Raw genomic sequence first — 27,237 nt, 5'->3', positions numbered from 1 at the left:
TTTAGGGTGTTACACCTTGTGCTCTCCCTCCCCATCTTGTTACTGGTCTGACTACCCTCCTACCCCTTGGATTTTGCGCTCACTGCTTGCCGCCAGGTGCTCACCGTTAACGGCTTGCTCTATCGTCCTCTAGTTCACTTGAGTGCTTTGCCTCATCATATGCTGGCTGCGGGGACATTGATCTCTTCTCTGGATCTCCTCGTTCTCCTCCTAGCAGTCCTCCCCCTTTGAGGCTTCCTCCCCTCCAAATGGCGTTGGTGGGCGTCGGGTGGAACCCAGATGCTCTCATAGGCGATGCAACTCACGATTGTCGCCAGTTTGTTCTGACTCAATACCTTACAGTCGCTTGGCTGTCGTCTGTCGAACCCGACTCGCTTACAACTGCTTGCGAATTAGAGATCTTCAGAGTATGTCTTTGGTGGCAGCACAAGTCGGGAACGTGGTGCTCGCACTAGCTTCAAATGTAGGTTGAGCCTATAACTGAATCATGTCATTGTTGTTTGTTTTGTTTCTGTTGGTGTTGTATTCCTCCTATCTTCCTCTATGTCATGTATTTCTATGACCGTCAAGGGTGGTCCATGTACTAGGTACTTTGCACCTTCCATTACCAGCTTGCTAGAATCTGTGGAAAATATATTCAGGTGGAGCCTCTCAGCTCCCCCGGTGTTGACTTAAAAAAAGTAACAATGTAATAGCATCTGCTTCTCACGAATAATGAAGAGAAGGAAAACGGTGTGGTAGACCTTCAGTCTTCAGATGCTGAACTCATCTAGAGGTATGGTTGTGCAGATGCTTCACTTGTCATTTTAGTAGCTGCACCAATGTTGGACGAGATGATGAGGGAGAGAATGCCATTGATCCCTACAAAATATATATACCATGATGGACACATGCTTACCTGCATTGATTTTATCTCCTACAACTAAAAAGAACAAAGTGTGGATATTTTTTGGTATGACATTTGTTTTGATTCGTCCGTCTGCCCACGCATGCGATCCCCGCCTGCTTTGAAGGAAACAAATCGATCACCTGAGGCCACATGCATGGAAGGAAACAATAATCATACACCGCGCGATAGAAAAAGAAACTGCTATCCCTGCGATCCCCTCCTCCTTTGAAGGAAACAAATCGATCACCTGAGGCCACATGTATGGAAGGAAACGATAATCATGCATGGAAGGAAACAATCATGCGGTGCCCCTCTCTCGCTCGGTCAGATATCTTTCATCTCCACGTAAACCGGATCATATGGTATTGTCCATAATTTGGAGGGTATTAAATTTAGGCTGGGTGCATAGTAGGCCACCTAGCTTTATTCTTGCAACTTCTACCTCTTTATATGTTAGTCTTTGTCAATGGTATAATTTATTCGCAAAGCTCAAGCAAGACAATTGGCAAAGATTAAGCAAGACGACTCAATGAGGTTGGCCCTTAATTTTAGTGTTTCCAGCATGCAGACCTGAAATTAAAAAGTGGCTGCTCCTTGAGAACATAAGTGGTGCCAAATAAAAGATGTGCAAGTTATACACGGTGAGACTGGTGAACCTTCTGTAATTTCCTAAATGAATATTTTCACCATTAGTATATAGGTCCATTCCTCTGTGTTTCTTCGTGCTCCCATTAGCATATAATATGAAAGTATTATTGTGTTATCACGACTTCCAGTTGACTACTCCCATTAGCATATACTTCCTCTGCCCTAAAATATAAGTCGTTATGGGATGCGTGCAGGTCAAACTTTCTCAACTTTGACTAGGTTTGTAAAAAATACGTGCAACATTTATATCTCCAAATAAGTTTATTATAAAAATATATTTAATGGTCTATATAATGATACTAATTATGTATTATAAATATTAATATTCTTTTCTCCTACAACTAAAAAGAACAAAGTGTGGACATTTTTTGCTGTGACATTTGTTTTGGTTCGTCCGTCTGCCCACGCCTGCGACCCCACGACATCTCCAGCATGCTGCGACCTTTGGTCGTGCCATTCTCCTTGATTGAATATTGTCTGTCATATGATAGAGGAATCACGGCAAAATAGGAAGTAGAAAATTATTGTGCTATCCATATACACATTGCATGTTTGCATGCACCAGCATACATGGCAACGAGCAAAAGGAAAGAGAATTAACACAGAAAGAAAGAGAATTAAGACAAAAAGAACCTCTTTGCATTTCTGAGAACCTTACCAAATCTACCTACATTTAATTACTTCCCCTCTTTGCACTTGTGAAAGGGACAATTTTTTTCTCCTTTCATTTGGTTTCACGCTCACGTGTTCCATCACCCTCGCCTGCTGTTTCTTGCTGAAATTGCCCTTGGGTCTGTTCATTTTGAATCCTTTCCCTATATCCCCGTTCCCTAATCCATGGTCCATCGTGACAGTAGACACCGGGGACCATTTCTTGCGTGAACCATAGTTGATGTCATCTGTCTTCCATGGCTCAGTCTCCCAATCCCAAGAGAAGGTCCCTACCTCTCCCTGACTAGAGATCCGGCCTGCCAGAGGATCTCCTCAAGTCCATCGGGCAGCATCTCATGTCAGGCCACGACGCGGCATCCTTTCGATCCACTTGCTCCCCATGGCGTGCTGCCGTCCTGTTCACGACCTTTGGGCCGCTCCTACTGCTCCCATTCGACCCCGACTCGAACCGTGTCGGCTTCTACTGCGTCCCGGAGAAGAAGGTCTTCTCCAAGACGCTGCCCGACGTGCGCGGCAAGGTGGCGTGCGGCTCCTCATGTGGGTGGCTGGCGCTCATGGATGAGGCGGTGTCCGTGATGCTGCTGAATCCATTCGCCGGTGCCCGTGCCCCCCGCGTTGAGCTCCCGCTAGCAGGCGAACACGTCGCAGCGGCATCCTCATCAGAACGCGTGTCTAGGGTCCACGGCCGATGGGTCCTCCATCCCACCAACGGCTATGGGGACGCGGATGACGCAGGCAGAGCCATCAAGCTAGAAGACATGAGGGACGTGTTCTTCCATTAGATCATGCTCTCGGCGCCGCCTGACGCCGCCGGCCGTGAGTGCGTGGCCATGGCCATGCTTGGGTGCTCCACGGAGGTCGCGTTCTGCCGGGTTGGAGTCGACAACGCATGGACGCTGCTCGACACCAAACTAGAGTTCTCCGTGGGGTCCATCATCCACTGCCAAGACAAGTTCTTGGCGATCGACTGCACTAGAGAAATCTTCGTTTGCAGCAGCAACGCCACCGGCGCTACTCTAACCGCGACGCCGCTGCCATCACTGTCGCCACCTGCTGGGCTCTGCCACCGCAGCTAACTGGAATCAAACGGTGAGATGCACATTGTGGGTGCCATGGTGAGCACGTTCCACGAGACACAGAGCTTCACCTACAGTAGCGCGATCTATAAGTGCAACCTCCATGACTGTACGCCGAAGTGGTCTAGGGTGAGGGACATCGATGATCAGACAATGTTCGTGTCTAAACATTTCAATAAAAGTTTCAGTGGAACAAGTGTATCCAAGTACAAGGAGAACAAAATCTACATGTCTGAGCCATTGTATGGGGATCCATACAACTTGGTCCATCGATTGGAGATCGTTGATATTGCTACCGGCGCATCCGAAGTGAAGCCCGTCCAGGAAAAGATGCAGGGTTCCGAGGCTCTAGGTTGGATTCGACCCAATCTCTGGAAGGGAGGTACGTTGATGTTCTTCAAAGGTTTATTACTCCAAATACTCATATTAGGGCAAACGCGGTTGGGATGTTTTTCGCTTCTGCACACAAGCAGTGGCTAAAAGAATTCGATATATGCCACATTTAGTTATTACTATTAGTTCGTGAACTGAGTTAATTCAAACAAAACCTTAGCTGACGTACATTATATGTACGAATGCAGCCAGTTCTCTCCTTTTATATTCAACTAGGTAGCATGCCCGTGCGTTGCTATGGGGCAACTAAATCTTTTGTACTAAAAACACACGGATCGCACGATAAGATAACAATACTGTTAAATTAAATACCGACGTTAAAGTGACATTTAATTCAAAAAGCAAAGTTCGTGAAATTAACACAGTCACGGAGAGCGCGGCGTCGCAGGCTCACAAACTCTACTGTATAGACTTTTTCGTGATATGGCTAAGATAATATTTTATATCGGCAGAAAGAATTCTCCGATATCCATTTCTTTCATGCGCTAATAAATTCATGAATAAGTTTCGCTACATCTCCATATAATCCTGTACACACAGGTTCGAGTATATATGTAAATATTAGTGCCTGTCACATAGATAATACTGCGTGTCTTAAAAATCTCTCATAAAATTTTAAAACAAAGTATGTTATACTCACCGTATAAATATGTGTGGCTTTAGGACTATTCCACACAGACATATATTGTAGAATAAGGTATCAACTTGAGTGTCTGTTCCAAGATGTTGAATTAGGTGTTGTAATTCTTAATTTCGACATATTTTTTAGGTCAAGGCAACCAATAGTGACACTTTTCTTAGTGGTGCATAATTTTATGGTGCACCTCTTGACTATCTGAGTAAGAAAAAGTTAGCACTGCAAAGGCTCAGAAAAGCTACCGAGAAGGCCAAGGTCGAGTTTTCCTCCACTATGCATACTAAAACCTATATCCCCGTTTATCATTGCCGATGCTTTTGATGCAAAGCAATTCAACATTACCATGATCAGATATAAGTTTGAGTCTCTTATGAGCAATCTCATAGAGGGAATCTCATCATTTATGTGATCTGCCTCAAGAATATTGGCAGGACGATGGACCCATGTTGGAATGTCGCACCAAAAAGTGTCCACGTTTTGTCCACGATTTATTTTCCATGAATACATGCGGGTACTATGATAACACTAACTACACCAAATAAAAGATTAGAGAGAATTTACATTGCGTCCAGAATGATTTATTTATTAAGTTCTTTGGACTCTACATGTAGTTTTAAAATATCTATTTGCATGTCTTACCTCGTATCCTAATTCAAAATTTTGTAGTTTAATTAGAATATTTAGGTGATTGTATATATATAATATTCAATACAAGAATAATCTATGCATGATCTTCTTAAAGATTTCTATAGTGTAAAGACATCTTCATTTTTCATGCATGCCCGTGCTAACGCTACGATAAAAACAAATGGACAATATATCAATTAAAAAATAAAAACAAAACTCATGCTCAAAGTCAAAGAGATAAATTATGGATGCTTGAATTTTGTCATCCATTATCTACCGGCATGCCTATAAAATAGACTGAATAAACAATTAAACATAGATAGAAAACTAAATTAATGAAAGGATCATTGCAAGACATCAATCATCTCATAGCTTCGGACAATATCGCAAAGCTACTAAAAACTGTAACCGTGCCCTCACCTCAAACATTGTCCAGATAAATGGATTACAATGAAAGAAATGGATATCGGAGATTTCTTCCTGCCAATATAAAACATTATCTTAGCCGCATCACGGAAAGGTCTATAAAGTAGAGTTCGTGAGCCTGCGACGCCGCACACTCCGTGACTGTGTTAAATTCATAAACCTTGCTTTTTGGATTAAATATCACTTTAATGTTGGTATTTAATTTTTACAGTATTGTTATCTTATCGTGCGATCCGTGTATTTTTAGTATAAATTGTTAGTTATCCCGTAGCAACGCACGGGCACGCTACCTAGTTCAAACATAATTGAGTGGTGGTAGTATAGATCATATATGGACTGCACACTAGCAAAGGCCATTATGATAGAATTTTTCAGGCAATGGAATATTAAGGGAGTGTAAATCTCAGTTTTTGGACACGGCTGATAGGTACAGCTATTTCATGCCGTGCACGCTGACTCACTGGCCACTGCAATGCGCCTATGTGTTGATCAAATTAAACGTGCACCAACGGTAATCCAACGGTTTAGTTTACATCAAGATTCGTGCATGTCAAAAGTTGCGCATCCACCAAGAAAGTAGTCAGTATCTGTGAACACGTGTCAAACACAGAAACACTGGGAGCAACTTTAGGGATGATGGACGGCCACAGATAAGTGGAGTTGCAACCCATACGTTGTTAGATTGAGTTTTTGCATATAGTAAACTGCCAGCTGATATTTTGTTGTCTTGATCAAATTAAACGTGCACCAAGATCAAACTAAAAAAACAAAGCCCTATAGAACCAAACTAGCAATTCTGTCATGTTTCAATAGATTGTTAGTGGGCAGGTTAGCAAGGTACTGTACTAGGTAATATAGCAACATCAACTTATATACTAGTTGCAGCTTGTAGCCTCCCAAATGCCAATGGAAAAAAAAAATCACCCATGGCAGTGTTAAGTGACAGGTTGCTTAAGCTAATGCACCATTAAGGAGACTATTGTAAACAAGCAAACAAGACACATGTGCAACTTTTCTTGGTCTAAAGTTCAATTTTTTTTCACGATGTATCTAAGCATGTTTTTTATTAAGAGAAAGAGAGTTACACGACGTAGCAACGAGAAAACCCTGACAGCACATATTACAAACCACAAGCCAGTGGTAAGCAACCTGAAGCAAAAACAAAGCAACTAGAAAACGAAAAAAAAAGTTTCCCACTCACTATCCATGCATGCACTGTCACGCATCCATGATCCATGTATTTCCCACCAATTACAAACTTTTGAACTAACTGCAGCTTTTTTCCAATATAATTACGGTGCCATCCTTAGAAGAGAGCACGCACTCTGCTGCAAATGCGACGGACCCAGCTTGGCTACTCGACGACAACAGTCCGCAGCCAGCCATGGCCACAGCGAGGGCGTTCGCCGCGCAGGTGCTGCGAGGGCGGTGGTTCATGGCGTACGGCTCCTTCATCCTCTTGTCCACCGCCGGCGCCACCTACACCTTCGCCATCTACTCCAAGGACATCAAGTCGACGCTGGGGTACACGCAGGAGCAGCTCAACACCGTCGGCTTCTTCAAGGACGTGGGCGCCAACATCGGCATCCACGCAGGCCTCATCGCCGAGCTCGCCCCGCCCTGGCTCGTCCTCGCCGTCGGTGCCGCCATGAGCCTCGGCGGCTACCTCATGCTCTACCTCTCCGTAACAGGCCGCGTCCGCCCCGCCCCGCCGCTCTGGCTCGTCTGCCTCTACATCGCTGTCGGCGCCAACTCCCAGGCCTTCGCCAACACCGGCGCGCTCGTCACCTGCGTCAAGAACTTCCCCGAGAGCCGCGGCGTCATGCTCGGCCTCCTCAAGGGCTTCGTCGGCCTCAGCGGCGCCATCTTAACCCAGCTCTACCTCGCCTTCTACGGCTCCGGAGGCGGCGCCGGCGACAGCAGGCCCCTCATCCTCCTCGTCGGCTGGCTCCCTGCTGCCGTCTACGTCGCCTTCCTCGCCACCATACGGGTCATACGCGCGCCGCGGTCTCCCGTTGCTGCACGCCGGGAGTACCGCGCCTTCTGCGCCTTCCTCTACGTGTCGCTCGCGCTCGCCGCCTACCTCCTGGTCGCCATCGTCCTGCAGAAGCGGTTCCAGTTCACACGGGCAGAGTACGCCGCCAGCGCCGCTGTCGTGTTCCTCATGCTGCTGCTTCCGCTCGGAATCGTCCTGCGCGAGGAGGCCGCGCTGTTCAAGTCCAACATCACCAACGCGCCAGCTGAAGAGCAAGCTGCAGAAACGCCGGCTCTGCCCGCGGCGACCGCGGCCACGAAGCAGCAGCCACCACCAGCACCAGCGACGGCGGGCCAAAGGTTGCTGCTTTCGCTGCGGCCGCCGCCGCGCGGCGAGGACTACACTATCCTGCAGGCGCTGGTGAGCATGGACATGCTGCTGCTGTTCACGGCGTCGTTGTTCGGCATAGGCGGCATGGTGACGGCGATCGACAACATGGGCCAGATCGGCGAGTCGCTGGGGTACCCGCGGCGGAGCGCTGCCACCTTCGTCTCCCTCATCAGCATCTGGAACTACCTCGGCCGCGTCGCCGCAGGATTCGCATCGGAGGCCCTGCTGTCCCGGCACCGCCTCCCGCGGCCGCTCATCCTGGCTGGCGTGCTCCTGCTCAGCGTGCTGGGCCACCTGCTGATCGCGTTCGGCGTGCCCGGGTCGCTGAACGTGGCGTCGGTGGTGATCGGGTTCTGCTTGGGCGCCGCAAAGCCGCTCATCCTCGCCAGCGTGTCGGAGCTGTTCGGTCTCAGGTACTACTCCACCATGTGCAACTTCTGCGGCACGGCCACCCCCCTGGGGACGTACGTCCTCAACGTCCGCGTCGCCGGCCGCATGTACGACCGGGAGGCGGCACGGCAGCAGGTGGCCGCGCTGGCGGGGAAGGGGGTCACGTGCATTGGCGTCCGGTGCTACAGGGAGTCCTTTTTGGTCATCACCGCGGTCACCGTGGCTGCGGCGGTGGTGACGCTGGCGCTCGCATGGAGGACTCGGGAGTTCTACGCCAAGTTCAAGGCGGGAACAACTTACAGCAGTGGTGAAGACAAGTAGGGACCCAAACGGGCGGAAAAACTCCTCACCCGTTTCCGTGTCTATATTTCTAGCGAAAACGGAATCGAGTTCAGTAAAAAACGGAACTAAAAACGGATGGGATATACGAAAATACGAAAACAGACAAAACGGACAAAGAGCCGGAAAATTAAGTTAGAATAATATGATCAAATATTCTTAAGTATACATGAACAAAGTCACAAAATAATATACACGTATAAAATTATCGGTCCAATATTCACTAGCATGCCATGTATTAACATGTTAACATGCATAATTGGTGATTAATAGGTTTATGAGCATATCAATTTCTACACATATCTCATATAGATTGAAAACGGGCGAAAAACGGAATAAATGCAGGTCAATTCCAGATGAAAACGGTATCCCACGGAAACGGGCAGAAAAACTCCTCTCCCATTTCTCTAAATACGGAAACGGGATCACTCGAATACGGAAACGGGAGAAATAAAATAGAAAACGGAATGGGTCAGAATGGAATTTTTTTCCGTCCGTTTTCAACCTTAAAGACAAGGTAGAAGTAGAAGTAGAACCCAAGGAATAGTTGTCAGATTTTTTTAGCATAGGAATAGTTGTAAGGTTGAACAAGTTATTATTAGAATTCTTTTTTTTTTGCGAACATGTCATGACATATATTTTATTAAGAGGAAGTGCAGGTTACAAAACCCATAGAGGTAGCGGTTAGCAACCTAGACCAGCCCAAAGCAAAAGGAGAAGGAGAAGGCGTTGATACGAAGGACCCTACGCCTCAAAACCTAACCGACTTGACCTGCGGAAGGAAGATTACATCAATGCAACCCTTGCCAACACAGAGATGAAGCCGTGGTGGCAAAGCACCCACCGAGAATAGACGAGACGAACATTCGGCAGTACGGCGTCAAAGCTTCCACCAGAGATGATCAGGTGATGAAGCAGCAAAGTATCCACAAGTAGGGACCATCACACACTCAACAGCAAAGCATCTGCATGAGGGGGAAGCCCTAAGCGACGTTAGCGGCAAAGTATCCGCCCGAGCAGCAACGATGGCAAAGCATATGCCAAACAAGAGTGATAGCAGCAAAGTATCCGCTACGAAGTACCAAACGACTGCGCCAACACCAAGCAGGTTGGACAGACCATTGTGAAGAGGAGCTTGACGCACACGCAGGCACAACACAGTAAGGAGCAACTCCGGCGAGAGCAGCGGGAGATGGGTTTGTAGAAGTGCTCCAACGAAGCCTTCATGAAGGATATTGACATATGCAGATGCCAACAACGTTGGGAGAAGCACAAGAGTAGGACTTTCGTCCCAACGAACAGAGACTTCGATGATGCCTCCAACAAGATAGATGGCGCAGACTGCGCCACCACCGCCGGCCTAGAGCAAAAATCATGTAGGGTTTTCACCTGGAGACTATACATCCACAAACGCAGGCACTCAACACGACCACCCGAAGCACCTGGAGTGCCTGCACCACCGCCTCCGAGGACATAGACGACCACGAAGCTGCACCATGACTGCTGCAGCCGCCACACCATGACCGCTGCAGCCACCATGGAGCGAGGGGAGCCACCCCGCGGAAAGGTCCTAATGGCTAGAGGGGGGTGAATAGCCTATAAAAATTTCTACAACAACACCAAATAAAGTGGTTAGACAATTATGAGGCGAAACGAATGTTGCGCTAGCCTACTAAAATGCAAGCCACCTACCACAATTCTAGTTTCTATGATCTCTAGGTACACAAAAGCTATGTCACTACACTAAGTTAGTGAGCTCTCAATGACTAACTAAAGAGACTAACCACTAGATACGACACAAGCTAGCTCTCAAAACTAATTACACTAAAGAGCTTAGCTACACTATGAATGTAATATACAAGTGGTTGAGATGTTTATACCGCCGTGTAGTGAGGTGTGCTAATCACAAGATGAAGCCAATCAATCACAATAGAATCCCGGTGACAAGAGATGACACAATGATTTTTCACCGAGATTCACTTGCTTGCCGGCAAACTAGTCCCCGTTGTGGCGATACACTCACTTGGAGGTTCACACATTAATTGGCATTACACGCCAAACCCTCAATAGGGTGCCGCACAACCAACACAAGATGAGGATCACACAAGCCATGAGCAATCCACTAGGATACCTTTTGGCTCTCCGCTGGGGAAAGGTCAAGAACCCCTCATAATCACCATGATCGGAGCCGGAGACAATCACCAACCTCCGTTCGACGATCCTCGCTGCTCTAAGCCGTCTAGATGGCGGCAACCACCAAGAGTAACAAGCGAAAACCGCAGCGAAACACGAATACCAAGTGCCTCTAGATGCAATCACTCAAGCAATGTACTTGGATTCACTCCCAATCTCACAAAGATGATGAATCTATGATGGAGATGAGTGGGAGGGCTTTGGCTAAGCTCATAAGGTTGCTATGTCAATGCAAATGGCCAAGAGAGTGAGCTTGAGCAGCCAAACGCCTTATATAGGCGTCCCCTCAAAATAGAGACGTTAGGCTCTCACTGCAGCCCAACTCGGGGCGACCGGACGCGCCGGTCTGATCGACCAGACACACCAGCCCCAGCGTCTGGTCACCGATCGCCGTCCACGTGTCTCCCACGTTCAACAACATCCGCACGATCTCAACTGTCAAGTGACTCAGTGCAACGCCTAAGTCACGACCGGACGCGCAGGCAAACTGACCGGACGCACCATGCCCGCGTTAGGTCCTCACGTGCCTGCGCACCAACACCCAGCGACTGGACACACCGATGGAATGACCGGACGCTCCAATATATGGAGTTCAGTCACTTCCAGAGAGCATCGAGAGCCGCATTTTCTCGATCGAACGCGTCCGGTCTACCTCGACCAGACCCAGCTCAACGTCCAATTCAATACCCTAGGTTAAGTTGGCTCGGCTTCTTCTGACCGAACTCACCACTGTCGCGTCTGGTCACATTTTGATCTAGCGTCCAGTCACTTCAACAATAGAGCCCGAGCGCGCCAACTTCATCTATAATTGACCAGACGTTGCTCCCTTGAGTCCGGTCACTACGTGACCTGCGTCCGATCACTGTTTCACAGTGACAATCACCTCCTTTACTTTATCAACTTCTCCACCCTTGCTCAAATGTGCCAACCACCAAATGTATCACCTTTTGCACGTGTGTTAGCATATTTTCACAAACATTTTCAAGGGTGTTAGCTCTCCACTAGATCTAAATGCATGTGCAATGAGTTAGAACATCTAGTGGTACTTTGATAGCCGTATTTCGATACGAGTTTTACCCCTCTTAATAGTACGGCTATCGATCCTAAATGTGATCGCACTCGCTAAGTGTCTCGATCACTAAACTAAAAAGCTCCTATTAAATTTCACATTTGCCTTGAGCTTTTTGTTTTCTCTTTCTTCTTTTCCAAGTCCAAGCACTTGATCATCATGATCACCACACCATCATCATGATCTTCACCATTGCTCCACCACTTGGAATAGTGCTACCTATCTCATGATCATTTAGATGAACTAGGTTAGCACTTAGGGTTTTATTAATTTACCAAAACCAAACTAGAGCTTTCACCCGCGCTCATGATCTGCCGCTCGCACCAACCCACCGGCCACCATGCAAGGGGAGCTATGCACCACGCTGAAGGGCACCGCCGACCAATGCAAAGGTCGTCGCCGGTGTCAGCGCCAAAAGATCCAGCATAAGAGGACCCAGGTTCGCCCCGCCAGCCACCCACAATCGGAAGAGGAGGGAGCCAGCGGGTGAGCCAAGTGGCACCATGGGGCACCACACTGACCAGTGCCAAGGCCACCGTCACTGCGCCACCCTCCCATAACCGAGGCAGTACGCACAAGATCCAGCCCTAGAGGACCTGAATCCGCCCCATCGGCCACCACCCAATCAGAGGGGAGAAGGGTGGGCTGTCGCTGCACCGACCAGGGGCAAGGCCGCTACCGCACTAGCCTCCAGATCATGGGATGGGGCGCAAGATCTAGCACCAGAACTCTCGGATCCGCTTTGCTGGCCGCTCAATCCGCCGGAGCTGCAGGGGAAGAGGAGGGGTGGGGGGGAAGCGGAGGAGGAGGTGGGTGGTGGACTACGAATGGGAGCCTTCTTTTGGGCATTGCCGTGGGCCACCGTCGCCGCTCGCCGGAGGGCGACGATGGCAGCCAGAGGGGTGGCAGGAAGGGGGCTTCGGCTGCGCTGGCAGGTCACCCCCCGAGTCGCCCGTTGGGGAGCTCGAGGGGAGGTTAGAGCTATCCGGAAGGTTTTTCATCCTATGATATGACCTAAATCCAACCAATGCTCTACTGTGAATCTGCCATTGTACAGGAAGATATGAATCCTTACCTCCAAGTTCAAATCTGTTTTTTGTTTGTTTTGTTTCACAAACGTGTGCAACACCTAACTCGTGATTTAGGATTTGAGTTGAATTCTTCTGGTGGTTTCAAGCGGAAGAGCTAATGGTTTTAGGTTTCGATGGCAGTCTGGTAGTCCCAACACCAAGCTCAATAAATTTCTAAATGGTTTCATTTGGGTTTAACACAGGGCAAGAAGCTTTGCTAGTTCAAATCTCTGACTTTCGAGTTGAAAAGGCGTGTTTCCGGATAGGTGGTTAGACGCTAAAACCCCACTTTGAAAGTAGGTTGTTTAGGTCAATGAGCCCATACATAAAGTTAGTAAGCATGTTCTCCTCCTAAGAGCATCTCTGAGAGACTAGGTAAATCATTTTGTAAATGTAAATATGGCTATTATTAGGAAAAAGTTGTCTTCAACCGACTCCGTAGATGGCTCTCCAAATTTGGCAGCCCGTTATCCTTGAAATTCCGGTCTCCATGCATGGATGATAGCCTGTGCGGCTCGCCATCCGGCCTTTTTCTGCGCCAAGCAGCTCCTTCACGTGTTTTGCCCCTTCTTTCGCGCGAACACGATCCCGCCACAGGCCCTCGAGCACTTCTGAAGCCGTGCGGCCGGCTGGATGTCGCAGGCTCCCTGCGTGCCCTGATGGCTGGGCGACTGTGCCCCTTCCTCAAGCTGTGCCTAGCCAATCTCGTCGGCAGCAGACGCTCGCCAAGAGACTGGACGAGCAGAAGTCGAAGCCCACGCGTGAAAAAGAAGGTCTCGTCGATCAGAAAAATCCTGACAACGTGGCACTTTTAAATATGGAGGGTACAAGCAGTGGCGGAGCCACGTTGGGGCCATAGAGGGCTCTGGCCCCCCCTTGCCTCTGTGAATTTCTGAAGAAGCCCATATAATATTCAGTCCAAATTGTCCAGCACAGCAAATCAGCAGGCAGCAGCACCCAACGCTCGGAACCCGCAAGCCCCAATTCTCTGCGAGACCGTCATATCCGGCTGCCTTCTGCGTCCGCGAGCGGCGAGTCGTCGAGTCTGTGCCTCAGCCAGTGACCGGCGAGGCCTAGACGGCCGGCCGTCAATCAGCAGCTAGCGTCAGCTCCGTCTCCCACACAGCAGTCTTCTACTCCTCTGCATCAGCCCTTTGCTGCTCTACGTACAGGCTACAGGCTTACAGCCATACATACATGTATGTAGTATGTTTGATTTCTTATTGATTGTCCTTTTTTTTTTCTTCTAGACTAAAATCGATAGGATATATAAACTATAAGTGGCTGATTGAGTGATAAACTACACAGTCAACTGCATTTTGTTTACTGTAGCATGATTATAAGTAGTAACTAGTAAGACAAATTTCTCTACTTCCTATGTACTTATGGATTTTATTGGCAAATTAGCCCCCCCTATGTTTTGGTTCTAGCTCCGCCACTGGGTACAAGTAGCTCAATCAGTAAGGCCATGTTTAGTTCCTAAAAATTTTCACGCTAAAGTATCACATCGAATCTTGCGGCACATGCATGGAGTATTAAATATAGACGAAAAAAAAAACTAATTACACAGTTTGGTTGGAAATCGCGAGACGAATGTTTTAAGCCTAATTAGGCCATGATTAGCCATAAATGCTACATTAACCAACATGCGCTAATGATGGGTTAATTAGGCTTAATAAATTCGTCTCGCAGTTTCCAGGCGAGCTATGTAATTAGTTTTTTTTATTAGTATCCGAAAACCCCTTCCGACATCCCCGAAACACCTAATGTGACATCCAAAAATTTTCATTTCGCGAACTAAACACACCCTAAATCTAGCTAATCTCTCGAAGATGCTCTAGAGTCCACTCTCTAGCTGTGTGTATAAGAGGTGTATCCATAAGATTTTACCTATTTTTGTCAACTACTCCTATATATAAGAGGTGAATCCAGCACTTGTCACAATGTAGTAACAATGTAAGCATCTGCTTCTCACGAATACTGAAGAGAAGGAAAACGGTTTGGTAGACCTTCAGTCTTCAGATGCTGAACTCATTCAGGTTTCTGCAGATGCTTCACTTGTCATTTTTGCAGCTGATGCCATCACTACAAAATATACCTTAATGGTGCCAGATGCACCTGCATTAACATAACTGAGTCGTACTTAGTATAGATCGTGGACACTTGCTAACGCCATTATGAGAGAATTTTTTAGGCAACGGAATACAAAGGGAGTGATTGGAAAAAAAATCTGGCGCGCTCCCCCCAGCGCCTCCGCCAGCCTCGCCGCCGCTCGAGCGTGCTGCCCGGAGTCCGTGCGGCCGCAAGGACGGCGGCGGCGAGGCCCTTTCCGCGTTCCCCTTCTTTTCCCCCGCAGCCTTCCTCTCCTCTCCTCGGTGTTGGGCTCGCGACGGCTGAAGCTGCATGGTCGCAGGGGCTGCTCCCTCGCCCGGATCCGGCGGCCCCATGGCCGGATCTGCGGGTGCGGCAGCAGGGTGCGCCTGGGCGGCTCTAGGCGACGACGCATCGGGCGGCGGCGTCAAGGGCCTCTTGGCCGGTGGGTTTCGCGTTCTGGTGCGGCCAAGGTCGGCCGGCAGCGACCATCACACACCGGATCCCGTCCACATTGCACCGGATCCGTGTCCCCTGGCTCAGATCCGGCGGCCCCCGCCCCTGACTCGGCTCCGCCCGCCGGCGTGCACGCTGGTGGGGCCAGGTGGCGCGGCGGCTGGTGCTGGCGAGCGGCGCTGCTGCGGCCACGGCCTGCGGCGCGTGCGCCTCCCCCGGAGACTGCTGTTGGAGCCGCCGTTGGGTGGTTCCCGCGTCTACCGCCGGACGAGCAGCAAAGGCTCCGTCGGTCTTCTCCGGCTGCGTCAACACTCCTCCGACTCCGGTGCTCGTAGGGTGGGGTGTTTGGCAGTGCGGGGCGGACGGAGATGAGGGTGGTGTGGCCAGTAGCGTGCGCTGTCATACATCGTGGTGGTGTGGGCGGCTGCTCTGGCTGTGCGTCGTCGACGCCGTGGTGGCGTGGATGGCGTCGTCCTGCTCGTTTTCGCGTATCTGCAGCGTCATGGTGGCGAGGCTGATGTCGGTCGAGCGGGCACACTTGACTCTCACGGTTCGTCGGCATGGATGAGGTGCCATGGCGAAAGCTATACCCATTTGTTGGGTCGATAACGGCGACGCCTTTGGGCGTCGTTCTCTTCCTTGGAAGCGTTTATCGGAGGGCCCTCTCCCTCGGATTTGGAGGCGTCGCTTGGAGGGTGGTGCCCTGTCATGCTGTGGTGGTGTGGAGGCCGATTTGGTCTGTCGGAGCCGCTCTACCTTGTGTTGTGCCTGATGTGCTTCTCTCCTCTTCACTTTGGTCCGTCCAGCTCGGATGTTGGTGTCGTCGCACTTCGCAGTGGCTACCTGGTCACTGGCGGTTTGACCTCGCGACTACCTGGTCGCTTGAGGCTTTCTACGACGTCTCCCTCGCAGTGGCTACCTGGTCACCGGTACGACGTCTCCTTCGCAGTGGCTACCTGGTCACTGGCGGTTTGACCTCGCGACTACCTGGTCGCTGGAGGCTCTGGAGCTCGTTGTCTCCTTCGCAGTGGCTACCTGGTCACTGGCGGTTCTACCTCGCGACTTCCTGGTTGCTTGAGGTTTGCCACCGCGGCTGGACCCTCCTGGTTGGCGACCATTGTGCGGATGTATCTCTTGTAGCAGGCATAGCTTAGTTTCTGGCTTTTTTTCTCTTGTTTTCTTGCTGTGTTCCTCGTTGTCTTGGGTTCGCGTCGGTAATCTTGGGATTACTTGCGACTCCTCTGTGTCAACTATGTGTTGCTTCGTGGTTTGTAACCTGTGCTACGAGGGTTCTCTCGTAGCTGCGTCGTGTATTTGTTTGGATGTTCTCTGCTTCCTCTTAATGAAATACGTGCTACAGTGCACGTTCGAGAAAAAGGGAGTGATTGGTTGGTAAATCTCAGTTCTTGGAGACTCCTGACAGGTACAGCCATTTCATGCCCTGCACGCTGACCCACTGCTATGCGCCTATGCCGGAATCAAGCTGCACGCAATGATCGACGACGACGTCTAGTAAATTAAACGTGCATCAAGACCAAAACTGAAAAAACAGAGCCCTATAAAATCAAACTAGTAGCAATTCTGTCATGTTTCGATTGATCAGGGGCCAGGTTAGCAAGGGGTATACGACTACTTGTAGCTTGTAGCCTCCCAAATGCCAATGAAAAAATAATCACCCATGGCAGTGCTAAGTGACAGGTTGCTTAGGCTAATGCACGATTCAAGGAGACTATTGTAAACAGGCAAACAAGACAGGTGCCAACTTTTTTTGGTCTAAAATTCAATCTTATCTTTCTTAAGTTTTCCACTCACCTATCCATGCACTGTCACGCATGCATGCCCCGGTAAAAAAAGTTAATTAAACTAGAAAGAAGCACGCGCTAACTGCTGCATGCATCTCCCACCAAGTACAAACTTTGAACTAGCTGCTGCATTTTTTTTTCCCAATATAATTACGGTGCCATCCTTAGAACAAAGCACGCACTCTGCTGCGACTGCGACAGCCACCCCGCAGCCACCCATGGCCACAGCGACGGCGTTCGCGGCGCAGGTGCTGCGCGGGCGGTGGTTCATGGCGTACGGCTCCTTCCTCATCATGTCGGCCGCCGGCGCCACCTACATCTTCGCCATCTACTCCAAGGACATCAAGTCGACGCTGGGTTACACGCAGGAGCAACTCAACACCGTGGGATTCTTCAAGGACGTGGGCGCCAACGTCGGCATCCACGCCGGCCTCATCGCCGAGCTCGCCCCGCCCTGGCTCGTCCTCGCCGTCGGCGCCGCCATGAACCTCGGCGGCTACCTCATGCTCTACCTCTCCGTCACGGGCCGCGTCCGCCCGGCCCCGCCGCTCTGGCTCGTCTGCCTCTACATCGCTGTCGGTGCCAACTCCCAGGCCTTCGCCAACACCGGCGCGCTCGTCACCTGCGTCAAGAACTTCCCCGAGAGCCGGGGCGTCATGCTCGGCCTCCTCAAGGGCTTCGTCGGCCTCAGCGGCGCCGTCTTCACCCAGCTCTACCTCGCCTTCTACGGCCCCGGAGGCGGCGGCGACACCAGGCCGCTCATCCTCCTCGTCGGATGGCTCCCCGCCGCCGTCTCCGTCGCCTTCCTCGGCACCATCCGGATCATACGCGCGCCGCGCTCTCCCGTCGCGGTACGCCGGGAGTACCGCGCCTTCTGCGCCTTCCTCTACCTGTCGCTCGCGCTCGCCGCCTACCTCCTGGTCGCCATCGTCCTGCAGAAGCGGTTCCATTTCACGCGGGCAGAGTACGGCGTCAGCGCCGCCGTCGTGCTGTCCATGCTCCTCCTCCCTGGCTTCGCCACCGTCCTGCGCGAGGAGGCTGCTCTGTCCAAGAACACGCCCGACGAAGCGCAGGCAGAGTCATCGCCGGAGTTGTCCCCGGAGGTCACTGTAGACGCGAAGCAGCCGCCGGCACCCCCGCCCGCGACGTCGATGGCGGGTCAAAGGTTGCTGATTTCGCTTCGTCCGCCGCCGCGCGGCGAGGACTACACGATCCTGCAGGCGCTGGTGAGCGTGGACATGCTGCTGCTGTTCACGGCGACGGTGTTCGGCGTGGGCGGCACGCTGACGACCATCAACAACATGGGCCAGATCGGCGAGTCGCTGGGGTACCCGCGGCGGAGCGTCGCCACCTTCGTCTCCCTCATCAGCATCTGGAACTACCTCGGCCGCGTCACCGCTGGGTTCGCCTCGGAGGCCCTTCTGTCCCGGCACCGCCTCCCGCGGCCGCTCATCCTGGCCGGCGTGCTCCTGCTCACCGTGCCGGGCCACCTGCTCATCGCGTTCGGCGTGCCCGGGTCGCTGTACGTGGCGTCGGTGGTGATCGGGTTCTGCTTCGGCGGCGCGCAGCCGCTCATCCTCGCCTGCGTGTCGGAGCTATTCGGGCTCAGGTACTACTCCACCTTGTACAACTTCTGCGGCACGGCTAGCCCCCTGGCGTCGTACGTCCTCAACGTCCGCGTCGCCGGCCGCATGTACGACCGCGAGGCGGCGCGGCAGGGGAAGGGGGTCACGTGCATTGGCGTCCGGTGCTACAGGGAGTCCTTCTTGGTCATCACGGCGGTCACCGTGGCCGCGGCCGCGGTGACGCTGGCGCTCGCATGGAGGACTCGGGAGTTCTACGCGGGAGACATCTACGCCAAGTTCAAGGCGGGACGAACTTGTAGTGGTGGTGGTGGTGCTAATGCCATTGCTGGTGAAGACTAAGTACAAGTAGAAGTAGAACCCAAGGAATAGTTGAACAAGTTATTATTAGAATTCGAAATATGATACTCTGTATGATCCAAATCCAATCGATGCGTAGTCGATACTCTACTGCAAATCTGCCACTGTGCAGAAAGATATGAATCCTTACCTCCAAGTTCAAATCTTTTCTTTTTTTGGCTTCATAAACGCGTGCAACACCTAACTCGCGATTTAAGATTTGAGTTGAATTCTTCTCGTGGTTTCAAACGGAAGAGCGAATGCTTTTAGGTTTTGATGGGCAGTCCCCCCACAACACCAAGCTCAATGAACTTCTGAAACATTTCATTTGGGTTTAACGGGGCAAGAAATTTTGCTAGTTCAAATTCTCTGATTTTCGAGTAGAAAAGGCGTGTTTCTGAATAAGACGGCTAGACGCTAAAACCGCACTTTGAAAGTAGGTCAACGAGTGCATACATAAAGTCAGTAATCATCCCTTTTCTCCATGTCCTGCCATGTGTAACTCCGCCCTTTCGTGGTGATGGTTCAATGTCAGTTGTCATCACATTCATAGAATGATGATTTTTTGTACGATTTCATTTGAATCTTGGTGCTTGAACTGTTGAACATGGTCCATGCACAGCTAGTGCCTCTTGAAACTTTCCACTTGTTTTTAGCTCCACCATGTTGTTCATGCATCTCTACAACAGAAGGTCCTCATCGGGTTTTTTTTTTCTGTTCAGAGCCAACAGTGTGAGATGAACAGCTCATTATTTGAGTAAAGAATTGAGGAATCTGAACTGTAAGATCTAAAATTGAGACGAAACTTTGAGGTGAGTTAGAGTTGTAGATTTAGTCGGAAGTTTGGAATTGGATTTAGAATTTGAGTTTCTTTGCTTGTAAACAAAAATAGAGTTCTAGGCTTTGTTTAGCAGGTGTTCCTTTCACTCCAGCTTCATGCTACGGTACCATAGCCGGAGGAGCCACAAAACGTGGCTTCTTTGGGCTTCTAGTTCATTTTCGTTAGGAGTGAGAGAAACGGCTCTTGTGAATAGTATAGCTACAGTTGATGTTGCAGGAGGAGTTGGCTCTGCCAAAGAGCCTGAGTATTTCAGTTTAGAATCTAGGATCCATCATTGAATGTTTGAAAATTTGAGTATAATCTCATAACTACGTTCAAAGTTATAAAAAAACTCGACTTGAAAAGTTTTGCTAGTTCAAAAGGCTTGTTTCTTCATAGGATTAAGGGATGCTTAACACCAAGGTATTGTTTGGTTTGGATATTTTTGCCTGTCATCCAACGACGTGAACTGATAGCATAATCTTGTATTTGGTTAGGGCAGCCCGTATCCATTAACAGCGACATCCGATATGGCCCTATAGAACTTCGATACCGCTCTAGAACCAACATTTGTTCCCTTCCCATCCATTCGATTGCCCCTACGCGAGGTATCGCGATTCTCTCGCGGGCTCCCTCTGCTCATCCGCACCTCTCTCGCCCACGAGTCATCGCGATTCCTTCATGGCTCCGGTGTCTACAGTCCATGTCGATGATGTTGTTGTTCCTTTCCTCTTCGACTACCTGATTACATGAGCTAACCAAACAAATTTCGTTGTCCCTTGAACTGCAACGAACAGGTCGCAACGCTATCTGATTACATTGGAGTTCCTGTTTCCAAGGCATAAACCAAACATCACCCAGTTTACATACAACATAATTGATGCATATCCCGCAAGTAGTTTTAATAGATCTATTCACTCTATACCCGTACCTAATGTGAACCATCATGTATACTCTCTTTCATCCGGGAAAAGACACAATTCTCTAATATAGTACTAAGCTAAAGTATCTTAAGTTTGAGAAAACTAGAATTGCATTATTTATCGTTATCTGTCTCTAGTCTTCTTCCCTTCGGTGATGTTATGGTGGTCAACTGGTCACACAACGCCCCCATAGAATCATATCAAATCAAATCAAATCTTTAGTTTTCCATCCAACTTTACTATTCCACTGTTCAAAGTTACTGTTTCACTATTTCCCAACAAATCAAATCTTTAGTTTTCCATCTAGCTTTACTGTTCCCCTATTTAAAGTTGGTATCTAGCAGCAGGCAGGTGTGAGCAGGCAGGTGTGCACGCATTGTTGTCTCCAGAGGCTTCTTGGACCCAGACCTCAACCTGACTTCTTCACGACCGCTGTTGTCTCCAAAGACCACAGCTCCGCATCGGTGCCGCAGCTTCGCCTTCGACTCCGCCGCCTGCGACCCCTGCTTCCTCACCTCTGTCTTCCTCTCCCTGACCGACGGCGCTTCCTCTCCCCCGGTGGCAACACGGGTGGATGCGGCACCTGGCCCTGCATGTGGCTGCACGAACGAGTCGCATTTTTTTCTCTTCCTTTCCCCAGGCGGCCACGGGGGCAGATGCGGCGGCCAGACCTGCCGGCACCTATGATGGCTGATGCGACGACGGTGGCGGCTGCCCGGGTCAGTGGGCCTTGCCGGCGGCTGACCACGCGGATCAGGACGGAGAGGTGGCCACAGTGACGGCACTTGGGGCGTGGGCGGGCCCGGTGTGGAAGCGACGTCCAGATGTCGCCCTCATCCTCATCTCCTCCGCCAAGCTTGGGGATCTAGCAGTTCTACCTCGCCGCCGTCCTCGAATACCTCACCGACCTCCTGACACTAAGGTTCGTGTCCCCTCCTTCTCGATCTTGGTCTCAATCTGGTTCATGGGTCTTACTGTTCTTTTACTACATACAGGATGCACGCAGTGAGAAACATGTTTTCGGGTTCTTGGTAGGTTACTCAGTGTCCATGTCTGTTAGAGCATGTCCAAGAGTGTCCCATATCCCTTCCTCATCTATGTTTTTTGGAGAAAAAGAGAGAAAAACTCATTTCCAAGAGTACCGCATATCCCTTCGGCACTTGACAAACCGGCCTCCATCGTTCGTAAAAATGCGCCCTCCTCGCGATTCCCCACGCCGTCTCCTCCTCCCTGTCGCGATTTTTTTTTTGCCGCGGTTCGTCTTTGGGCCATCGCACGCCGTCTCCTACCGCCCAGCGCCACCAGGATTGCCGTCGCTCGCTCGCGAGAAGATCTCCGACGCCTGTGCCCGCCGGGATTGCCGTGCCCGGCGGGATTGGCGTCGCTCGCAGTGCTATGCTCGCTCGTGGTGCCGGGATTGCCGTCGGTGAACTCCGACGATATAGTTCCTCCCGTGTATATGTGTATTGAAGTAATGCTCTTGGCCGGCTGCTCTACTGCATGCATGGTACTGTCTGCTGGTGCTGGCGCACGGTGAAACAGCTACTGGCCGCGTGGCGAACCTGCTTGCCTGATAGCCGGCTGCATGCTACTGTGATGATGGCCGTCGCCGCCTGAGACCTACAAGGGATCGGCACGCCGAAGGATTTATGCTGCCAGTACAAAGTGCTCCTGCCTCAGATACATGTATATGTGTTAGTTATGTGTTGCATCCTTATGTTTGGACAGAGAACTGATACCGCAGCTATAGCTGTGCTCGCTATATTTGTAGCGTCTTCTTAGTCATATACATGTTCGCATCTTTATTTTGTTTACAGCTTTGGCTTTTTACACAGAATTAATGCCTTAGCTTTTACTTTCTCCTTGCATTTTTTTGGTCCACTACAGTTTTTTTTTTATTTTTTTTTTCCTTCAGTTCTACTAATTTGGTGTATTTGTGCTTTCTTTGTCACGCTAGCTCCTTCTAAGTTTGTGATCAGTCTGGTTGATCTCACATGAGTTTTACTGGTCTCGAATGATTAATATCTGTTCTACGTTTCATACTATCCCTGTCATCACACAGGATCTTCGGTTTGCCTGCTCCTCGGGTAATCTGCCTATGCTCTAGCCTCTCTTTCTATTTTTTTTATACCTTCGGTTCTCCTAATTTGGTGTATTTGGTCACGCCAGCTCTTGCTACGGGGCTGTTTGGCACAGCTCCTTGTAGCTCTGGCTCCTCCAGTGTCAAACAGTGATGCTACAGGAAATGAGAGGAGGAGCCGGAGCCACCCGGAGCTGTGCTGCTACATCTGTGTTCCGTGTGGTTGATCTCAAAGGAGTTCTACTGATTCCGAAGGATTACTCTGTTCTACGCTTCATAGTATCCCGGTCATTACACAAGATTCTCTATTTGCCCTGCTACTCAGTTAATCTGCCTATGCTCTAACCTTTCTTTTTGTTTTTGTTTTCTCCATACCTGGTGCCTATTGTATAAGACTCCATCTTCCTCAGGTTATTTTTATCACTCTTCTGGGTACTAATTGTTAACGAAACAGAAAGAACATTCTCGCAGGCCAAAGTTGAAAGTTACGGTCATAGAAGTACATATTCTTTTTACATTCTCTGAGGCTTTGTTCGCTTCTCTTATAATCCGTTTTTTCAGTTTATTTTTTCAGCCGAAACAGTGTTTTTCTCTCCCAACAAATCAGTTATAACAGTGTTTCGCCTTTTTTCAGCGAAGCGAACATGCCTAATTTTGGTTCTAATTGGCACAATGGTATGATGCTGCCTGTAGCTGCAGACAAGTGTCCGGGCTACAAAGTGCAAGGGCCTTTTCAGATTATTCTGGTCACCTTCCAATTTATTTTGTGCCTATCCTGAAGTAGCTCTTTTACTTCCAATTAATTGATTGGATTGTGAGTGCCATGTCAATATGCTAAAAAGAACAGCTCTTCTGTGACCATGGTTTGTGCACAGTTTTAGCGCTGACAAAATAGCTAGCAGTAAGAAAATTTCATGGTAAACTTTTGCAGGCTAGGATGAAAAGAGAGGTGACTAAAATATATCAGTTATCAGGTCCAGTTGTTCTGCAGCTGACACAACGCAGATCGACCCCTCCAAGGTTTGGACCCTTGATAGATGCACTAATGATAAGTGTATGCTATTGTTCCCAACATTTTCAGCCTTCCATTGGGTCATGCTTATGTTGAATTTCAGATTGAGTATATGCATGCTCTTATTTATGGAGCCATCGAATTCAAAACAAAAAATTTTGCTCAGCTATTAGCATATTATCAAAAAAATTGTTCCTTAGACTTTGTGTTTATATGTTTATTAATTTTGTTGATTTGCATGTTCTAATTTATTTAACGAACTTCTTCTGCTCTGTTCTGCATACTGCAGTAGAAGTGTAGACCAGAACAGTGTCAAACTGTCAATGGTAAAGCTACCAGATTCTCAATCCAACATCAACCATCGGTGTCAATCAAACAACCTAAATGCCAAGCAATAACTAAAAATCCAATCTTTAGGCTTTAGCCAGCTCCCAGTCGAAAGACTCGAATCCCGAACTACCACTGTCACTGTGGATTCAGTCTGCAGTTAACTAGTGTGTGTCGCGTAGCTTGCTTTGATCATCTGACACCTCCAATCTCCATCCATATCAGTCTCGCTCAACTCGAAGTGTCACGGGCGTCGCGTGCGTCCACCTTGGCCTGCTCCTTGGACACGGACTCCGCCGCCGAGGCATCCTCGTCCTCTCCGACGCGGACGCGGTTACCACTCGCTCCCGTGCCAGTGGCCCCCTCCTTGAACCTCGCGTAGATGTCCCCCGCGTAGAACGCCCGCGTCCTCCACGCCAGCGCCAGCGCGACCGCCGCGACGACCAGGAACGACTCCCTGTAGCAGCGCTTGCCGACGCACGTGACGCCGCCGGCGTTCCCGGTCACGACGATGGCGCCCTGCCGCGCGGCCTCCCGGTCGTACATCCGGCCGGCGACGCGGACGTTGAGGATGTAGGAGCCCACGGGGCTGGCCACGTTGCCGACGTTGTAGAGCGTGGAGTAGTACCTGAGCCCGAAGAGCTCGGAGATGATGGCCAGGATCATCGGGTACGCGGCGCCGAAGCAGAACCCCACCAGCACCGACGCCGCGTACAGCGACCCCGGCACGCCGAACGCGATGAGCAGGTGGCCTGGGACCGTGAGGAGCAGCACGCCGGCCACCAGCAGCGGCCGCGGGATGCGGTGCCGGGACAGCAGCCCTCCGAGGCGAACCCCGCGGTGACGCGGCCCAGGTAGTTCCAGATGCTGATGAGGGAGACGAAGGTGGCCACGCTGCGCTGCGGGTAACCCAGCGACTCCCCGATCTAGCCCATGTTGTCGATGGCCGTCAGCGTGCCGCCCACCCCGAACACCGTCGCCGTGAACAGCAGCAGCATGTCGACGCTCACCAGCGCCTGCAGGATCGTGTAGTCCTCGCCGCGCGGCGGCGGACGCAGCGAAAGCAGCAGCCTTTGGCCTGCCGTCGTCGCTGGTGGTGGTACTGGTGCTGCAGGTGTCTGTTTCGTGGCCACGGCAGAGCCGCCGTGGGTGCAGCACGCGCTTGGGATTCAGGCGTGTTGGTGATGTTGGCCTTGAACAGCACGGCCTCCTCGCTCAGGACGATTCCGAGCGGAAGCAGCAGCATCAGGAACACGACGGCGGCGCTGGCGGCGTACTCTGCCCGTGTGAAGCGGGACCGCTTCTGGAGGACGATGGCGACCAGGAGGTAGGCAGCGAGCGCGAGCGACACGTAGAGGAAGGCGCAGAATGCGCGGTACTCCCGGCGTGCAGTAACGGGAGACCGCGGCGGCGCGCGTACGATCCGGATGGTTGCGAGGAAGGCGACGGAGACGGCAGCGGGGAGCCATCCGACGAGGAGGATGAGCGGCCTAGTGTCACCGCCGCCGCCGGGGCCGTAGAAGGCGAGGTAGAGCTGGGTGAAGATGGCGCCGCTGAGGCCGACGAAGCCCTTGAGGAGTCCAAGCATGACGCCGCGGCTCTCGGGGAAGTTCTTGACGCAGGTGACGAGCGCGCCGGTGTTGGCGAACGCCTGGGAGTTGGCGCCGACGGCGATGTAGAGGCACACGAGCCAGAGCGGCGGGGTCCGGTGGACACGGCCCGTGACGGAGAGGTAGAGCATGAGGTATCCGCCGAGGGCGAGGACGAGCCAGGGCGGGGCGAGCTCGGCGACGAGGCCCGCGTGGATGCCGACGTTGGCGCCCACGTCCTTGAAGAAGCCCACGGTGTTGAGCTGCTCCTGCGTGTACCCGAGCGTCGACTTGATGTCCTTGGAGTAGATGGCGAAGATGTAGGTGGCGCCCGCGGCCGACATGATGAGGAAGGACCCATACGCCATGAACCACCGCCCCCGCACCACCTGCGCCGCGAACGCCGCGGCCGGCGCCAAGATGAGTGGGCGATGTGGATGGGGATGGATAAAGATGAGCAACGGGCCAGCACGGCCCGAGCCCGGGCCAGGCACGGCCCGATCGGGCTCGGGCCCTTTTGGCCCGCCGGGCCACCGGGCCGTGCCTGAACAGTCCACCGTGCCTGGTGGACGGCCCAGGCACGGTCCGTGGGCCGAATATCGGGCCGTGCTAGCCCGTTGAGCCCACGGCCCACTGGTCCATCGGGCCAGCCCATAGCCCGTTACACAGTAAACACCATATTTCAAACAGCACAATCACATGTTCACATATTCATATTCAACAATCACAGAAACACCAGATGACAAAAGATTTAAGCTGTTTATGCAATGTCGTCTCATTAAAAACCTTTCCAGGTAAAACTCACACCTCGTGAGATAAAACCCTAGAAAGGAAAAGAGTACGACCAGCTCAATAAATTAAAATGTTTAAATCGTTCAAAGTTATTACAAACCAGCTAGCTCAAATGTTACAACTCTCACAACTAAAGTCGCACTCACAGCCTCTCAGGCTCTCAGCTCTCAGCAGTCAACCATCACCAGCAGTAGATGATCCACCAGCTTCATCATCAATGTACTGCTCTTTGAAGTACTATTATAGCTATTTGTCCTCCACAGTGTGCTGTCCACCGGATTCACCTAGCTCCTAGTCTTTGACACATATTAGCATCTCCACGCTGTCCGCGGCCAATTGCCGTCGCCGCTCCTCAATGATCCTGCCAGTAAGACTAAAGGTAGACTCCGAAGAAGTAGTTGATACAGGAACCGTCATAATATCTTTAGTCAAGGTACGGAGAACTGGATAGGTTAGTTTATGCTCATGCCACCAATTGAGGATATCAAAGTCATCATCATATGCCACAACATTGTTACTGTCAAGGTAAACAGTGAGCTTAGAGAGACCAGGAGGCACAATAGATCCTGCAGATGCACTTGAAGGACCAGAAGAAACTGATCCTCCAAAAATTTTGTCCCATACCTGCT

At 50.8% G+C, this 27,237-nt stretch overlaps 2 protein-coding genes and 2 pseudogenes across 2 annotated transcripts; 3 read left to right on the top strand and 1 right to left on the bottom strand.

Moving 5' to 3' along the window:
- Positions 1-2,445: 2,445 nt before the first annotated feature.
- Positions 2,446-3,821, top strand: LOC136503944 (uncharacterized; annotated as a pseudogene).
- A 2,931-nt stretch (positions 3,822-6,752) lies between these two features.
- On the top strand, positions 6,753-8,444 carry LOC136503943 (protein NUCLEAR FUSION DEFECTIVE 4-like). Its single transcript, XM_066498859.1, has one exon. The coding sequence runs from the start codon at positions 6,753-6,755 to the stop codon at positions 8,442-8,444; it is 1,692 nt and encodes a 563-aa protein (XP_066354956.1).
- An 8,869-nt stretch (positions 8,445-17,313) lies between these two features.
- On the top strand, positions 17,314-19,199 carry LOC136505739 (protein NUCLEAR FUSION DEFECTIVE 4-like). Its single transcript, XM_066500883.1, has one exon. The coding sequence runs from the start codon at positions 17,362-17,364 to the stop codon at positions 19,066-19,068; it is 1,707 nt and encodes a 568-aa protein (XP_066356980.1). The 5' UTR covers positions 17,314-17,361; the 3' UTR covers positions 19,069-19,199.
- A 5,031-nt stretch (positions 19,200-24,230) lies between these two features.
- Positions 24,231-26,235, bottom strand: LOC136505525 (protein NUCLEAR FUSION DEFECTIVE 4-like; annotated as a pseudogene).
- Between the last annotated feature and the right edge of the window lie 1,002 nt (positions 26,236-27,237).

This window comes from Miscanthus floridulus, chromosome 14 (assembly GCF_019320115.1).
Source record: "Miscanthus floridulus cultivar M001 chromosome 14, ASM1932011v1, whole genome shotgun sequence".
In the NCBI taxonomy this organism is placed as follows: domain Eukaryota; kingdom Viridiplantae; phylum Streptophyta; class Magnoliopsida; order Poales; family Poaceae; genus Miscanthus; species Miscanthus floridulus.
Note: the sequence above shows the minus strand (reverse complement) of the source record. Positions and strands in the feature narration are given on the sequence as shown.

Bases quoted from the DNA above. Each gene is read 5' to 3' on its own strand.
- LOC136503943 (XM_066498859.1), top strand. From the start codon at position 6,753: ATGGCCACAGCGAGGGCGTTCGCCGCGCAGGTGCTGCGAGGGCGGTGG.
- LOC136505739 (XM_066500883.1), top strand. From the start codon at position 17,362: ATGGCCACAGCGACGGCGTTCGCGGCGCAGGTGCTGCGCGGGCGGTGG.